This window comes from Ornithodoros turicata, chromosome 1, assembly GCF_037126465.1.
Source record: "Ornithodoros turicata isolate Travis chromosome 1, ASM3712646v1, whole genome shotgun sequence".
Lineage (NCBI taxonomy): Eukaryota > Metazoa > Arthropoda > Arachnida > Ixodida > Argasidae > Ornithodoros > Ornithodoros turicata.
The window spans coordinates 55,414,412-55,433,134 of record NC_088201.1 but is presented as its reverse complement, the minus strand read 5'-3'; the positions used below and the strand labels follow the sequence as shown (position 1 = coordinate 55,433,134).

Sequence of the window (18,723 nt, the reverse complement as noted above, 5' to 3'; positions counted from 1 at the left end):
TGGTGTAGGCTCACAAATAAAGATATCCTCTACCAACCAAGCAAAATGCCACGAAATCAGTGAGGTGTTGAGTTAGTACTTCAGTGATTTAGTGTTTGGTTAGTGTTTGTTGGAACGATGTCTGTTGTCCTTCCTATATTTAAACGCGGAAGAAGTAGAGCTCACGCCATCTGTAGTTAAGGTATTGAAACGACGAACACTCTACGAAGAACGGAGGATCTCAGAACGAATTTCAATGTGTGCTTAATTTTAACCTCAACACGAATTACATTTTGAGGTACTTTTGATATTCTTCATGCTTTGTAGTTTCATTATTTCAACACCTTGTTACTATATTGGTTGTGAGGTTACTGGGTGGCTTATGGTTCTATAATAGGTAAGCACAACCTATCGAATGTAGTTGAGAAAACACGAATTTGACTTTTACAGACTTTTACTTCTTTACTACAGAACGATGAGCTGAAATGACATTGTAGCATATCGTGTTTCATGTAGTAAGAAGTATAAAATGTGCCTACTTTGGCAGCAATTCAGTGGTGGGCAGTACTTGAAGTACCAAGTACTACTTCAAGTAGATTTCTGAGTACTTGTACTTTAAGATACGAAGGCAGAAAAAATAGGCGATGTCAAGTTGCCGGTGGTGAGTAAATCAAAGAGTGATATTAAACGGTAGGAACAACTTATTTATTTACACATGGTAAACAAGACTTTCGTGCACGAGACTGCACTTCTTCAGGTTACCTGAACCTTCAGGTAACCTGAAGAAGTGCAGTCTCGTGCACGAAAGTCTTGTTTACCATGTGTAAATAAATAAGTTGTTCCTACCGTTTAATATCACTCTTTGATTTACTTGTACTTTACTTTAAGTATACGTTTCCAATTGTATACCTAGTACTGTACTTTAACTACACTCTTAAAAATGAACTTCACCGCATAGCACGCTCCTAGCCAACCATCATCTCGAATGATATCGTTATCTGCCGTGATTTGTTGAAAACGGGAGGCGTACGCCTTTTTTGTGACACTTATGCTGTTCATAATTGTCACAGAAAAGGCGTACGCCTCCCGTTTTCAACAAATCAAGGCAGATAACGATATCATTTGAGATTATGTTTGGCTAGGAGCGTGCTGTGCGATGAAGTTCATTTTTAAGAGTGTAGTTTTTCTAGTACTTTCCCATGAAGTACTCATGTACCCGAGTCGAAATGCAAAGGCGAAAAATTGAAAATATGAAGTACCTTTTGTGTCTCGAAGCAGTATTTTTCAACAAGAAAATGGATTCCTCCGGTTTCGTGGTATATACCAAGAGATGCAACGATGAATACGGTCAAATGGGGAAACAAAAATACTTTACGCTAGCACATGTGGTAGCCTGAGCAGCTGTAAACGCCATCTTTCTAGTTCATATTCATGCGTCGGTAAGCACTAGCTAGCTGGGCTTCAGAAATGAATTTGCAAAAAATGCTCATATTGACATTTAGCCAAGCGAAGCATGAGCACTTTTATCAAATTTGCTCCACCCCCCCCCCCCCCCCCAATCGGTGACGCAAGTTTTGTCTCTTAAGATGTACCAACTTGTCACATATCTGTAATGTGCAATATGCGCCTGTAATTTTAGATATAAGCAATCTATCCACAAACATTATTGTATATATTTGTATTGTATTTTGCTTGTGCCAGTTTTTCTTTTCCTGACATCCTGTAATTTCTGCGACCTTTTACTCATCTTTTTGCGAACTTTTAGTCCTATAGTTTCATATATCTGTAACGTGCAATAAAGTTATTCAAGACCTGTACCAAGTGCCTGTAGTTGTAGATATAAGCAATCTATCCACCAACATTATTGTCTATATGTTCTGTGACCTACGTGTGTATTACGTAACCTGTGAGTATATTCTTCCTTTCCTGGGTACCTGTCGTTTTCGTCATTATGTAGGACTTTCTGAGCGTCTGCCAATACCAAGGCCCTCGAGGCTGTTCTTGGGCACGTAATAAAAAGCATAATAATAATTATTATTATTATATTACTCGCCCTAACTCAGTTACAGTGTACATTTCAAGTACTTTAAAGTACAATTCTCCTTACTTTGTACTGTACTTCAACTGCTATTGATGCCAGGGACTTTGTACTTTACTTTAAGTACAATTTTTGGTACTTTGCCCAACACTGGTGATAGCGCAATTTGAGTGATGTTAAATTCCGACGTTTGCTTTTCTTCCCAGGGACGCCATTAAACGCTCCTAGCGACAATTACCCCGAATGACATCCTTCTATCCCCTGATTTCCGGAAAAGGCGGGGCGTACGCCTTTTTGAGACACTCATGTAGTTATGATAATTGTCACAAAACAGCGTACGCGCCGTGCTTTCTAGAAACCTGGAGTGGTAACAGTGTCGTTCTGTGCAGCTTTGTCGGGTCCCACATCTTCATATTTTTCAGTCAATCAATCCAATGAATTAATCAATCAATCTGTGCAACTGTTGTCCTTCAAGCGTGTTATGTGGCCAAGTTCTGTTCTATATTGTAGTTTACGCCAAAGTATATTGTTATGAAAGCAAATTTTTCGACGAGCTATTGTTGCCATGCGCATATTCCGGTAACCAAGGCATTTGCCGGTACTAGCTGAAATGCTGTCAATGTGCGTGTGCCATATCCGGTGTTAAGTGAAGGGCAAGGTACTCATAGTTGTTTGTTCTCGTTATACTATTGATGTTACTAATACATACATACCTGAAATGCGAGGGTCTCGCTAATTGGGTGAGTAGTTAATTACATACGTTGGTCGTTCTGTAAGGTCGACCTGTTACGTTACCGATGGCTATGTATATGACTAAAAGCTGATTCGCATTACTACTGCGTTTAATGCTGCGTACAGCGTTTTACGTGTGCCTTCGTCGGATGGATGTTCCGTTGCGATGATTCGCGGTCACACGGACGTAACCCGCAGGCGCAACCGCAAACGCGGCAATGTGAATCACCCTTTAATCATCAGCGTATAATGGGGTCCGTTTCCGTTGATCAAGCTGGAAAGAGTATTACTGACTGTGTACGCTACTCGTAAGTGAAGGAAATTCCCAACCCATTCATGTGTCACGGTGTCAGTGTTGAAGCGGGACAATTTGTGAAGTGGACGTGCAAGAAGAACCTTCCGAAATTCCATCGAAAAGCCTCTAAATATTAAAAGCGTCGTTATCGTGGTCAAATCATAATGAATGCCGTCAGTGAAGAGTTGCATCTCGTAACACGGCCGTTGCGAAAGCCGTGTTGAGTCTGTGAGTCAACAGAGTTACTTTCGGTGGTAATTGCACCAGATGAGTACGTAATATGTTCCATGAGATTTCCTCATAAACTGTTTCGTTATTGTACAAGTTGCTTACACGCGCCGTCTTCCGCGTGGAACATTAGACACGGTGTACTGTGTGCTGAATTTTCGGCGCACGTTAAAAAAAAAAAAACTCAGGTGGGCAAAATTAATCCACCGACCGAGCACTGTGACGTCGCTCATTATAGCAGTTGTCTCGCGATGCACACCACGAATTATTGTATTATTATTAGTGATTGCCACATGTGTACATGTCAACGAATTTTTTAGCAGTGCTGCGTTCTAGGAAAAATCGGAAATAGGTTAACACGACAGATAATAGAGGGTTCCACATGCATAGTCCTACCAAAAACAAACAGAAAAGTTGGTTTCTTAGATGTGACCTTCTGGGCACGGCTGGGTGCCTTAATCTCATATTTATAATAATCATAATCAGTCAGCAAGTCATTTGCAAGTTAGCGATGATTCTTTTGTCTTATACGTCTCTCCCTGTCTTTCCAGTTGCGCTGTCCCATCCGTTATGACTATAGGGTACAGAGTTTTCGGTATTTGCCGTAAAATGCCGAAACCATCCAACGAATATTTTCTTTGAAATTCGGCACATTCTGAAAAACTCCGAATTACACTCTTGCATATGGTGCTACATGTCGAAAATGCAGGTACCCGATTGCATTTTTTTCCCCTCCGGGGCATCACATTTTCGTTTTTCCTTCAATTCATTTCTGGGTGGAAAATACCGCCCTGCGGATCCGCTAGCCTTGAGGTTCAGGGAAAAACCTTCCCGTGTAACACTTTTATTCCTGGCTCTAGGGGGGGTTCAAGTACACGTGGAACCCTCCAACAAACCAAATTCTTTGCGTTCTCAATGTCCTCTTACTAAGCTGCCCTGCTTCCATAAGTCATTATAGATGCCGATTCTTCAAAATATATTTGGCGCGAACGCTTTAAAATGCCGAAAATATCAGAACTTCATAAAACACATAAATGCCGAAGAACACCCGCCGAATCTCCGCAGGACTAAATGCCGAAAACGCGAAACCCTAGTTATGAGTTATGATATACCAACTAGCCCAGGTATCCAACCTTGTGTTTAGGGAGATCGCGGGTTAATTATGGCAAGTGTGTGTGTGTGTGTGTGTTATTGGGCGAAGGACGGGCTGTTTGCCAGTCCTCCGGTAGGGTTTTCAAACGAATCGGTTGATCTTTATAATATCACTCATTATCTGTCATTGTCACGAGGATTGTAGTGTCTCTGAGATGCCCTCGTGGCATCTCCGCCTTGACCGCTTTCTACAGCAGTATCTTCAAAGGATTCATTTGGATCAACCGTTTCGCGTCAACTGTTCTGAGCAGCTGCATCGAGGCTTTAACTTCCCTTCATTCTCTATGGACGTATCACCGATCCGAAGACACTAGTGGAGAATGTTGAGGGCACAATCTTAGAACACGATGTCACGGATTTTCAGAATGAGTGTAGGCTATCAGCTTACAAACCTCTCTGCGTATGTTGCATCTCTATCTGAGCTCTCTTCTTGTGGAGTTCAACGGAGCTGTGACAAGGAGCAGGTGTGTGTATTGGTCAAGTTTACCAATAAAGTTCCGGATGGAAACTGTCTCCAGTTTCTAGACCTGTCCATTGGAGTATCTGATTACGGGCCTTGCTGGACCAGCAGGCAGCGAAGTAAGAAGCCCTTGTTGCCGTTCAACAGTTATCACTCGAAGATAGTTAAGGACAGCGATAGTGAAATCCGCCTTAAGATCGGTCTTTTCAGGTTCCTGTGAACATTTGTGCAAGGAAAGTCTCTACTTCCAACTTGAGAGACTCGGTTGTGCTGGGTACCCCGCCACAAGAACCCAATACGTTGCCATGCGTCTCGTAGTGCAGAGAGGGAAAAACTTGTGCTTCCCGTCATTCTCATGATCGTGTTGTTAGTATACCATATCCGTTGTCCTCTTTCAGGGTTGTGGTAATTACTTCTATGTATTTTCTAATGCATTAACCGTTACTCACTACAGGTGAGTGTTTGTAAAGTAACTCTTAACGTTGCTGGTTACGTTGATGATACTTACTACGTTGATGCATTACTAATTGCCTTAAAAAAGTAATGACATTACTTTGTAAGTGCGCTGTTTGAAGCACGTTGTGTGAAGAGACGTGGTTAGTGTTTTTCTTCGTTACACATTACCGGTGATAATGATCAGAGTTTCCGCAAAAGTCGCTACGTACGCTACGTTGGGTGCGTTAAGTAGAGGCCCCTCTTTTGGCGGACTCTAATCGGGAGTATGAGACACTCAGAGCGACCACTAAACAGGGAAAAGCAACTTTAGAGCGCTACACTGCTCTCTCACTGATGCCTCTTCCTGTTGTCTGCTCATGCAGTGCACAGTCGGAGGACACGTTGTTTAGTTTGAACCTATATCAACGTTGGAAGAGATGACAGCGGTTGTAAGGCTTTTCTTTGAGTGCTCGCGACAGTAATGCATACTGTCGCGAAACACTCGCGCTCCGGGGCGCCTACTTAACGCGCCCAATTATTATATCGCGAGCAGTATGCATAATCTAAAGACTCCACTTGGACTCCGTACTCGTCCTTAGTGATCTGGCCGGTCACAAAGGTGGCTGGGAAAAGCCGCCTTGAGGATATTCTATGCCCTTACCAGGCACAATTCGTAACGGTGGCTTTAGACAGGGCCTGAATTTTACATCCATGCAAGCAGTAACGCTATTACGCGTTACCCGGCCGGTAATGCAATTCCATTACACGTTAATCCACCACAGAATGCAATGCATTAGTATTACTCAGTTATTACTGAGATGTGATGCATTACCGATAATGCATTACTCCCCACTTCTCAACTCAAACTCAACTTGAGTTTCTATAGGAGAACAAAGTAGGATGAGGCGAGATAGCTGGCGAAGAAGCCTGAAAAGGGAGTCATTCTCTCGAGTCTGTCCTGTCCACTTCGATGTGTCACCCGTTTCTCTCTCTCCCTCTCTCTCTTTTCTATTTTTTTTTTTTTTTTTTGTCATGGAGCCAAGTGTTCTACGAATCGAGCCATATCGAAACGTTGATATCTGGGACGCATCCTGCGATGATGATGATGCCAATAATAATAATAATAAAAGCGAACTATCCTGCACTGCGATTGGTCTGATCCTCTTTGCACCCCGTTTCTTCCGCTGCGACTATCTCTTAGGTAACTAATCTTCATGGTCTCACAAATAATTCTGTTCTCTCTCCGCAGGTGATTCAGCGCAGTCTGATGAGAGACCCATTATTGAAGATGGCGGCATGTCGAGCTACGAGCGCAATCTCTATCTCTATCACGTAAGTCATCAACTCTTTCTACATCTCCTTTTCTTTCCTGTTAGTGCAGTAGAGTAGTACAGCTACCTTTACGCAGCGCGCGTAGTTCTACTCCAGCGCACTCTTAAACACAGAATTTCGTCGCATAACATGCTCGAGACCAGCCAGTATCGAGAGCGTTACCGATCTGTCTCTTGAATTGTACAGGACAATTGGCGTACGCCGGCTTTGTAACACATACGTTGAATTCCAGTGGCGGATCGGGACCACTTCCGGAGAAAGTCGGGTCGTTCGGTCTGGAGCAATTCTGTTCTATTGTCAGATTGGGAGCAGAGTCTCGTCGGAGAAATTCTGTGGAGTGCGCAGAGAATCTCTCGGCGGCAGACGAGTGCACGAGAATTACCACTAAACAGGGACCGGATGGAAACGTGCAGGCAGCGTGCAAGCGGCACCTAAGAAACTATGACGGCGCTCCTGTAACCCTCGCGCCTCCGCCGAGATCTCGCCCGAAAACGTCGCTCGTGCGGATACCCGGTAACGTGGCGGAAGCTCCCGCTGCAGGTTTTCCACCTCTGCCTTCTTATCCGGTCCCCACCCCCTCACCCCCGCTCGCTCTAACAGGTGCGCGAATGTTCCTGTTGCAAATGCAGACCGTGTGATCATGGCCGAAGCGGGGTGCTCCCGCGTGGAGGTGGCTGACTGCACCAAATTTGCCATAGGAAGTCAGCATTAGCTTTGTTATATGTAAAGGATTACAGACCACGTCCCGTGTTCAATAATGAGAACACGTAAGCATACACACTTCTCGTGGCATAGTGGTTAGGATGATCGCTTTCCCCGCCGAGATTGGGAGGTAACACGGGTTCGAATCCCGGCACCGGCTGTGCTGTCTGAGGTCTTCCATGGGTTGTCCGAAGATTCCAGACGAATGTCGCACAGTTCCCCCTGAAGGGGGCCCAGGACACATACTAGCCCCCCTCCCCCATTCCCCACACCTTCCTGCTGTCTTCTCCACAACTGTCTCCGTCGGTACGCCGCTCATAGCCTCATTTCTTGGCAGCGTTCACACGGAATAAAAAACAAAACAAAAACGATATCAATCTGAGATGTGGTTGACCATAAGCGTTATGTATCCGGTAAAGTTCTGTTTTAAAAAGTGTACTGTGATCGACGCAAGCGTTGTCAGTATAAGCCTGTCATGTCTTTCTATGTTTCTTTTTTCAAATTTCACGTGCTTTCTTTGAAGTCTGAGGAGAAGAACCGTGTGTGCTCTAAAAGCTACAGTAAACTGCTCTACGGGCCTTACAGTGAAAGCTACGCAATATACTCGCCTCTCTTTCTGGTGCACCGTGATTGCTTAGGGCTCTGCACAATATTGAACCGGCAGTTTTACTTCTATACCGTTATTTATTGAGCTTTACCTTTGTTCACATTACTAAGCAGTTGATCCCCTGTGTTGCACCAGTTGTGCCTGTGAATCTTCATTCTATTATGTGCGTATTTTTGCTGCAGCCATGGCTGGAATTGAGGTTTCATCCCTTTGTATGCTCAGTTTATTTCTTTTCATATCCTGACATTCGGGAAATCGATAAAGGAGTTCGTAGGAGATGGAAAGGATAGAGCTACCACACAAAAGCGGCGCTATCACGCTGTTGTGTCGCAAAGCTTTACCTGCGTTTTTAGCGATATTTAATGGCTTCATCGTTAAGCTAACAATTTACCGTTATTCACGTTGACAGCTGCAGCAAAAACCCTTTTTTGGCTTTTACTTGAAGAAGGGTAAGCAGCGATGCAGAGGTTTGGGCCCTTGGGTGCTCTCGTGTCCCTGTTCCAGTGCATAAGTTGCAGCTTAGTTGAACCGTACGCTGAAGCTACACAAAAAATAATGTCATCGGTTTGATAAGGCCCATATTTTTATAACACTTTTGCACAGAACAGCGCCACATCGTAGATCTGTAGCTCAATGAGTCGAGATGAACTGCCGCAGGTATAGGTCCCACTCCCACCACGCGCCGTGCCGTTAGTAAAACACCCTATCTCAGTCACTGCAGTCAGCCAGGTTCCACCATGTAGATGTACAGCGCTGGACAACAGTGTACGAAACACGCTCCGGCTTATTCCTTCCTCTGTGTGACACGCGCCTAGCAGCGAATGGTACCGTACGGACTTGCAAACAGGTGACTGGAAACAACAACAACTTTATTTCAGGATGATGGGTGGGGAGTTTCATCGCCGGGGGCGATACTCTACCCTATTGCTGGAGGTGAAGTGGGGAATGAAGGAATGGGTCCCGTTATAATGAGGATCGAAGTCCTGTGGCGTCCAAAAAGGCGAAGAGAGCCTTGAGGACAGAGCGTTGCTCAGCTGGATGCGGCCAGGGGCCAAGCAATTTTGTGAGGGAGAGGGGACGGGAGTCTAGCTCGTTGAGGGAGGCGGAGAGTACGGAGCGGGAAGGGTGGTAGTGTGGGCAATGGAGAAGAATGTGCTCGAGATCCTCAACAGCACAGCAGTGACTGCAGTGGGGAACTTTTTTCAAGCGGTAGCGCCACTGTGCTGTGAAGGCCACGTCGAGGCGCATTCGATGAACTAATGCGGCGTCTTGACGAGAGATATGTGCTGGCATGCGGAAAGCGAGCGCTGGGTCAACTCTGCTCAGCATGGCGGGAAGTAGTGTGTCGGCGGTCCGTTGGCGGGTAGCCAGACGAGTCACAAGGCTTCGAAGTATCGACCGCCGATCGCCTCTCAGCAGTGCAATACGTGTCCGTGTCCGAGACGAGAGAGCTGCTTCGGCGGTGCTGTCTACAGTTCATTGCCTTCGACACCGCAATGGGTGGGAACCCATTGGAGAGCGAGCCTATGTCCTGCTTTGTAGACAAGTTTGTAAGCGGTTAACACATCCATAACCAACGGTGCGGAGGAGCCTCGGATGCCAGAATTTTCAATTGCTTGCAGCGCAGATGCTGAGTCATTAAAGACCACCCAATTCCGGTAGGGGGGGAGGGAATGGAAGGATGTGCTGCAAAAAGAAAAGTATTGCGTAGAGTTCCTCAGCTGTGGATGATGTGCAATGCCAAAGGCGACGTCCTTGAGCTACGCCTTCGTCGGGGATGACAAATGCTGACGCGGACTTGCCATTTCGAGATGCGCCATCGGTGTAAGCGGCGGTAGAGGTGGAAAACTTCGCGTCTACGAGAGCATAAAAATGGGCTCGAAGGACTTGAGCCGTGCGAAGGTGGGTGGCACAGGCAGAGACCAGGGGACGTTCGGCGGTGTGACAGTTCTAGGTGTGACAGTCCTAGGTCGGCGGTGTGACAGACCTTCCTACGCAAACGTAGGAAGTGTCGAGCCGTTTCCCGCTCACGGAGGACCTCCACCGGGAGTTCTCCAGCTTCAGCTAGGACTTGCCGTGTTTCAGCCATTCGTGGAACGCCAAGGCAGCGACGAAGGCTTCGGGCGAACAGGGACCGAAGGGTATTTAACGATGTTGTAGAAACCCTAGGCTGTAAAGCACAGTCGCCCTGACCAAAGCCGCGTGAACGGCTAAGAGGGAGCGTTGATCACAGCCCCAGCCGAAGCCAGAAAGATGTTGAATGGCAGGAAGCCATCGCTCCACTTTGGTTTCAAGGTGCTTAATGTGGCGAGCCCAGCGCATGTGGGAGTCCAGGACCACACCAAGGAAGCGATGGGAACGCACAGGCTCGAGCTTCCGTGCACCAACCCAAAGAGGGAAATTACTCATAGCCTGTTGAACAAGAGATAAACTGATAAAAGAGATTGGTAGAGCCCTGGACCGGCAATCCAGAAGATGTGGGTTCGATCCCTACAACTGGCTAACCTTTTCAGTGACTTTCATCTTTCATCATTACTCATAGCCTTGTGGGTGAAAGGGAGCTCGACGCACTTTTCGGGCGAAAGGTCCATGAAGTGTATCCGAGTGGGTTATAGCAACATAACACATTTAATACTGATCAATAAGGCTACATGTCGAGTACGAGCGAGTGGCTCCGATGCTCGAAGGAAACCGACTGCCAAGCGAGGTGAGAGTCCATCCCGACAGCGGAGGTGCACTTTGACCCGATGTTATGGGCGTCCCGAATGTGGGCCTCTCCGCGTGGAATGCACCATTGGCGTGGGTGCCGAGACTATCGTCTTTTAAACCGCATGTCTGGCACACAGCAGTCCATTCCAAGTCGCGTAAGGTAGATATGAACGTTGTTTAAGGCTTGTCGTAAACTGCGCTGAATGGCTGGTCGTGACTTGCCTACTGTCCAAAGGGCAGCGTCAGCGGCATACACGGATAATGCGACCTTGCGTGGAACTATCGATTTTAGTCCTGTCATGACCACATTAAAAAGTGTAGCACTGAGAATGCTTCCTTGGGGTACGCCTTGATGAACAGGGTGCTTGGGGCTTTGGCCGTGGGATGTGCGGACAGCGACAGTTCGGTCCTTAAGGAAATCGTGAAGCCAGCTGAAAAGTCATACTCCAAAAGACCGCAACCCGTGGAGGACACAGATGTGCGGAAGATGTGCCAGGAAGACCGATACAACGATCCGCCGATGAGCACGAGCATGTTGGACTGTAGAGACCAGATCGAAAACTCGATCCATGGAGCTTCGGTGGCGGTGAAATCCAGCCATTTCCTGAGGGAACGCACCTTGTTTTTCGAGCCACCTGTCGAGGCGATGCAAAACCATTATCTCCATCAGTTTTCCCACACAGCTTGTCAGGCTCACGGGGCGAAAGGTGGATAGGGCATTTGGGGGTTTGCCTGGTTTCAGGATTTGAACAACTAAAGCCTCCTTCCAAGTAGATGGTACGGATTCCTGTCTCCAAGACGTATTATAAACTGACGTATTATAAAACTGCTCACGTAAACGCATTATAAACTGACGTATAATAAAAAGACTTAAAATGTGACTGGGTTACCCAGACACATGTCTCTAATTCCGTACGGTCCCATTCGCTGCTAGCGTGTCACAGTGAGGAAGGAATAAGCCGGAGCGTGTTCAGTGAACTTTTGTTCAGCACTGTACCATGTATCGTGGTTGTGTCTATGTGTTTTATCGGCTGAGATCTTCGGAGTGCGCCGTGCTGCTTCTGTACCACTCACCGTTGTTAAGGCGAAGATGAGTTCACGCTTTGTTCACATTTTTATTTCAACTTTTTTTTCTCCTTTTCATTTCATGCAGTGTGTCTGCGTCCACAGGGGCTTTGTCTGTTGCCTTCTGGCTGCTTGATGTCGAAGGATAAATGCGATTAAGAGTCGTCGTTTATGATAAGGTCCCAGACACGTTATAGGCCGCATATTTTTCCGTGCTGCTACCTTCTGAGCGAGCTACTCCAAGCGTCCGCCCTTGTACACTTGTCAAAACATGAAATGCCATAGTTAGCTCGCGATATCTTTCTTTTTTCTTTTTTTGTCATTGTTTATTGGTATGTTCTTAAGGCACGAGTGCTTTACTGGTTTGGAGGAAAAAGCTATGGGACGTAAAATAAGCTTCCTTAAATGGAGGGTATTATGAAGTCAGAGTAATGCCCAATCCTTGTTGAGGTAGGCATCTCAACAGTAACTTCAATTGACTCATTGTTTCGTTCGAAATTTTACAGAAGAGAAGAAATAACTCTTACATTCCAACGGAATGACTTCTTCGTAGCGTGCCGCAAACAGTCTGACGAATTTCATCGCGGTGTTCTATGCAGCGACAGCTGTTGAGCACAGCGGAGTTGAGCATCTGCTAGCGTGCGTGCGCTGTCCGTCGCAGATATCGCTTTCTCCTTCTCGTTGTTTTTGGCTCGTTGTGCTTTCTGTTCTTCGCTCATTTGGGATCTTCTTTCTCTTTCCGCTTCTGCATGTCGGGCCTTGTCTTTTACACTCATTTGGGCTCTCCTACGCTGGTCTGCCTGTGCTTGTCGTGCCCTCTCCTCTTCGGTCCTCCGGGCTCTCCTTTCTCACCGCTGCAAGTAGCTGTCGCCGTATTTCAGCTGCGAGTACCAAAGGTTGCACAGCTACTCGGTTGTTTTTTTTTTTTTTTCTTACGTGTCTCAAATTCGTACTTGCTTCCTTCTCTTTGATATCAAGAGCAGCTCTTCGCCTTGTGAAAACCTGCAATCAAGTTTTTTGGAGCACTTGCCATTATGCAATAGGCCGTATTAAAACTTGCGTAACTTTGCCTTTGTTCTACCAGGATTATTGAGAAAAAGCATATCGATAAAACACGACGGGTACAGCTTTACTTGCACGCTCGCTTCTGGTGCGAGAACGTATTGGTATCGTTCCTTTGGTGGAATCCCACGGGATAATTCGTTAGCAATTGGAAAAGGTGGGTCGAAAGACCGGGTAGCATTTCTGTTGCGCAACATATTTCTTCTGACTTCCTCAATATATCATAACGCGAACTGCGTTTCTTTCTTTCTTTCTTTAATACTTCCAGAGAACGAGCTTGAGAAAGTGAGGTCGCGTTATTGCTCCCTTTGCCTTCTACTTGGAAGCGCATTTACTCTGCGTCTCACGTACCGTTGCTGAGTCTATGCGGATCCCACATCCCTCGTCGTAACACTTTGGACCTCCTTGAAAACTTTCGGGAGTAATGTCTAACGTGTGGTGGCAAGTAAAAGCCTGCCTTACGTTGTAATTTGTTGTAACAACCTACCTTGTGGTCATCACGGGGTACAAGTTTCTATCCGAACGCGAGGAAATAGAAACTGAAGATCTTTAATGTCTATTGCATGGTGCCAAGTGAGGGATTTTCATAGGTTAACGCAGTAAATCACAAATTGTAACACAGCCTAATGACAAATTCGGTCGTATTTGAGACCGACTTCTACGGCACCAACCATTTCATTTGCCGTTACGGAGAGCAACCGAAAAGTTAGTATGTAAAGCATAAAGAACGCTCTAATAATGTAGCTTGATAGCTCACGAGTGTGCTAGAATGCGGCACTACTCCATGTGCGCGCATCACTCTTTGCTTCACAGTGCCTACCTGTAGCATTCACCATGTGTGCGCATCACTCCTTGCTTCGTCGTGCTTATCTGTAGCATGCACCATGTGCGCGCATCACTCTTCGCTACACAGTGCCTATCTAGCATGCACCATTTGTGCGGCGTCACTATTTCCTTCCTCGTGCTTATGTGTACATGTACCATGTGTGTGCATCACTCTTTGCTTCATCGTGCTTATCTGTTGTAAGGTGCCGACGAGGAAGACGAGAGGGCGGGGCCACGAGCAAGAAAGAAGATGGGAGAGTTTTAGTATTGGGTTCCTTCGGGAAAGAACATTACATCTGTAGCATGCACCATATGTGCGCATCACTCTGTTTCATCGTGCTTATATATATCATACACAATGTGTGCGCATCACTCTTTGCTTCATCAGGCTTATCTATAGCATGCACCATGTGTGCGCATCACTCTTTGCTTCGTCGTATTTATCTGTAGCATGCACCATGTGCGCGCATCACTCTTTGCTTCACATTGTCTATCTATAGCATGCGCCGTGTGTGCGGCGTCACTATTTCCTTCATCGTGCTTATGTGTAGCATGTACCATGTGCGCGCATCACTCATTGCTTCATCGTGTGTGTCTGTAGCATGCGAAACACACATATCTAAGGTAGGTGCTATATGGTTAGAGGCAGCAGCTTAGCGAGAGGGGGATTCGGGGATTCAGCCCCCGTCCCTCGGAATTTTACCTTTGGTAGTGCGTTTACGAGAGGGAAGTCCTCTTCCTCCATGTAATACTCCCTTAGAACTCTTCCTGAAATATTTATGTGGCAACGTTACTGGTTAGAGGTGTGCGCGGGAGCGGTTCATATCCTCGGATCCGCGCGTGTATCCGCGTGACATCCTGGTCTGCGGATAGAAATATAGCCCTTTGAAATCCGTGCGGTTAAATTGCGGATGGAACAGCGTGCCTCTGCGGTGCGCGCGTGTATCCGCGTTTTATCCGCAAGTAAGCGCTATATAGTTTCTCTGCCGACGTGCTACTGCGGGTACCGCAGATACTGTCAATCTTACCCGCGCTCTCCTCTATCTATGGTTTGTGTAGGAGGAAATGCATGGGTTTTCTCTCGCTCCCGTCAGCCTCGGTACAATATTTATCGCGCTGTCCACGCAAGTAATGATTCATCTATACACACATTCAATGGGGAACACTATCCAATGGGATCCATTATGGTTGACTCTCGTGGAGGCTACGCTCGTGTTCTTTCTGAACGGAGTTGCACGTAAATCTTCTTGCTTCTGACAGGCACGTCGACGAACCGAAATGGCGAGAAAAAACGCAGTTCTTATTACACTCCTCTGGTAAACACCTACGCACCTGACTCGGGTTACTCTTTATTTCGTGACCGGTCGGGTTCCATGGAACAAAGGGAACTACTATCGAACGCGGCGCTACACTTTGACAGGGGTGGCAGCTGTGCACGATTGCTTAAAGTGTCAGTTCATTCTGTTGCCCTAGGAACCCTGGCTCAGACAGGTGTCTTCCCGTATGGATAGGCGCATCCCGAAATCGTGCACACATTTGCGTTGTGTAGCTATAGTTGATGGGCTGTACACTTCAACGAAATGCAGTCATGTCTTTCGAGATATGCTGCACCCAGCTTCACCTGCTGCAGCTTCCTATAGCCGTGTTCAACTCAAGAATGAACAGAAATCTAATCTTTTTTTTTTATTTTCGTGTTAGTGCCGCGAAGCAACTGTGGCTATGAGCGGCGTACACATGTGGACAGATGGAGAGAGGACAGCAGGAAGGAGTGGGGTGACAGGTGGGTTAGTATGCGTCCTGGGCCGACTTCTGGGGGAACTGAGCGGACATTCGTCTGGAAAGTCCAGGGAAAACCTCAGGGAGCACAGCCGGTGGTAGGATTCGAACCCAACACCTCCCAGTCAGCACGACACTAACGAGCGAAACGCCTTAACCCACTCGGCCATGCCGCTAGTAGAAATCTAGTTTGTCAGCTACATACGCCGTTGGAGATAAAGAGACAAAATAGAGCGCCAGGAGAACCACTGCAGCGCCACCATTTACCATCGGTGGGGGAGTGGGAGAGAGGGCTTGCGTAGTGTCATACGGAGTCGAAGCAGCCAATACGGAAGCAGAGTGAGCATGATGGGTTACATTATCTGGCGGAGGAGGAAACGTGACCTCTCTGTGTCCAGCCATCCTATGCGGCGCAGAAATGTTTTGAGAGTTGATGGACTAGATTTCTTTTCCTTCTTAAGTTGAACACGACTATAGCCCATTCCGAATGACATAGTTCTCTCCCATATATATATATGATTTGTTGAAAACGGGAGGAGTACGCCTTTTTTGTGTCACTTATGCAGTTACGTTAAATGTCACAAAATGGCGTACGCCCTGCGCTTTCCACAAATCATGGGAGAGAACGATGTAATTCTGTGCAGTGGTTGGCCTTCAGCGGGACTACGTTTCGTTCTCTGAAGTATGAAAAACGGTAAAAACTCCCAGTACAGCCGTTTTAAAAAAAACGACCACGACAAGGGACGAACAGAACACCAACACACGGCACTGAACTCTGCGACAAATAGTTTTACTCACAAGAAGACAACAATTTATAGCCTAGTTTTTCTCGTTGTTGACAAACAGCCTTCCACATGAAAAATGCTTTGGATCTAATCTTTATATCTTGGGACTAGTCCTTCCAAAGATGATGTACTTTATCGGTATAAAACATAGAGGCATGACTTATAGGTTTGTCCCCAAGATTATTTTTTTTACATGTCTGGCTGCCTCAAAAAGTAGGGCACCCTTACCCTACATCCTTTGAAAGCATCCGGAGCAGAATTTTTTGTTTTTGTTTTTCTGTTATGTTCCGTTAGGCAGTCGTCGGCGCAACGAGTGTTTTGGCCACTATACGCCTTCGCTCAAGATTGTTTTATAAACTACATTTTTTTCTGCACTGTCTATATCTATTTGATCTATGTATCTGGTCCTTTCCTGGCAGCAGCTACCAGTTTTCTTGGTGATGAGCTCAAAATATAACTTTTTAAATACTGCTTGTACTCCAAATTTCCCTGCAAATTTGTTAAAGGGGCACTAAAATGTAAAAACAATTTCACTTCAAATTACGTTACACACACTTATACCCCTGTCAGACGTACTAATTTAGTGTCACTTATTTGAAGTGCACTCCGTCCTGTAATGTCACTTTCACTACACTCCTGCTACACGGCATAAGTAAGTGTCACTAAGCAGTCATGGTGATGACGATGGGCGAGCTTGAACTCCCACCTAACATCGGGGAGTGCACCATACTTTCTTAGTAAAATCATTTTTCTTATGTCCAGAAACACTTCATAAATATTTTCTTCGCAGTTGAAGTCGATTTAACGTCATAAATATAATTGTTGCGAACCAACACAAGCATATTTATTTGACAAATTTTCAATCTTCTTCTTCACCTCTTTGGTGGTCTTTACTATGTCTTGCGCGTGCAACTGGCCCGCGATGTCAGCATAAGATTTCGCGTTTCGCTTGGTCCTCCCATGTTCTGATAGCATAGGTTTCTATCTCAGACCACGACGGCCTGTCTTTTTTGTCTTACATTGTTCAGTGCTTCACTGCGAGTATTTTGCGATTTCGCCGGCAACACTTAACCACCGTGCAATGTCAACAAATATGGCTGCCGCGAAGTGGATTACGAACTCTACTGGGCAGTCTGTGAACGAGAGTACCGGTAAATCACACCAAAAAATCCTTACGTCTTTCTTATACAAATCAGCGCTGTCTTAACAAATTTGTCCAAAAGTAAATTCCGATTGGGTTGTTTCTTTCCTTTTCCAAAAATAAGCTTTTTGTTACGCAATCCCTGCCGTGGAGGCTACGTACTTGATTGTCGCAGGCAAAGTGAAGTGAGTTTGGCGAACTCACTTCATCGTAAGTGTACTTTGCATTTAGTGTCACTAAAAGATGCCGTGTGACTCCGAAAGAATGACACTTACTGCAAGTGTACTCGCTGAAAGTGACACTAAATTAGTACGTCTGACAGGGGTATTATTTCGTACTTGTTATCATAATTCAGAACTTTGATTCCGTTACGAAGCTACAATCAAAATTATTCCGGACTCTTTCTTGCTTCGACGCTAACCAGAGAACGTCGTTTCGGCTCGTGGATCGCGTGCCACGCTATGCAGATGTCCCGGTAAAAAAACATAGTGCGCGTTAAGAGCGGACTGGCGTCGCTGTCCGAAGGACGTGAAGATAAATCTCAGTGGAACATTCGCGAGAACTGTTGTAGGCTACAATTCAGTGAGTCAGTATTGGAAAATGCAGCAGTGCCCATCACGCCGCGCATATACGGAGAACTACGATCGGACTCGTTCCAAATCCACATGCCCAGAATAGGCATGCGCGCGCTTCTCGTGCTGTCTCATTGGATGCCGCCAGTCTTTGCCTCCTAGGGATCCCATTCGTTGCCGCAAAAGACAGTTCTGTTTTCATTGTGTTTTTCTTCTAAACTGTAGTATTGTGTGAACTAATTTTGTTTGAATTGTACTAATTGAAGCACGGACTTTCATTTGAAAGCAAGTTGCTTGTGCATTTTAGTTCCCCTTTAAGGCAGTGGTATGCTGTATGCACATACGGTATCACAGACATATTTTTACTTTTTTGTTCTCTTTGGTTTATATGTATTCTTCCATGTGATGTACCATATATGATATACAGTCAAACTCCTTTACAACGAAACTCAGGGGACAGCAAAAAAAAAAAAAAAAAAAAAAAATTCGCAGTAAAGGTATTTTTGTTAAAAAGGATGTCTATTATTGGACCTATAGGCTCCAGCGGGACCGCAAAAAAAATTGCTGTAGTGGTATTTTCGTTAAAAAGGTGTTCGCTATAAAGGAGTTTGACCGTATAAAATTCTTCCATGTGATATACGAGTCATGATAGCCGGCTTCTGTAAATCTATTTATTTGGTCACTGAACTTTCCCTCACCATTATGTTTAGAAGACTTATTCATAGCCTTCCCATTAATGTAGCTGCTTTCACAATTTTTGTATTGTTCGACTTACAACTTAAAAACGTTTCTTTTTCTATACTCCCAGCACAAGAAACTCAAAATCAA

At 45.7% G+C, this 18,723-nt stretch overlaps 1 protein-coding gene across 1 annotated transcript in view; it reads left to right on the top strand.

The window, feature by feature from the left end:
* Nucleotides 1–18,723, top strand: part of LOC135378263 (solute carrier family 12 member 4-like) — a 239,106-nt gene that overhangs the window by 130,667 nt on the left and 89,716 nt on the right. Inside the window, exon 2 of the mRNA XM_064611244.1 lies at nt 6,569–6,651. Within this exon, the coding sequence (XP_064467314.1) occupies nt 6,569–6,651 (83 nt within the window). The remainder of the gene's footprint in view (nt 1–6,568; nt 6,652–18,723) is intronic.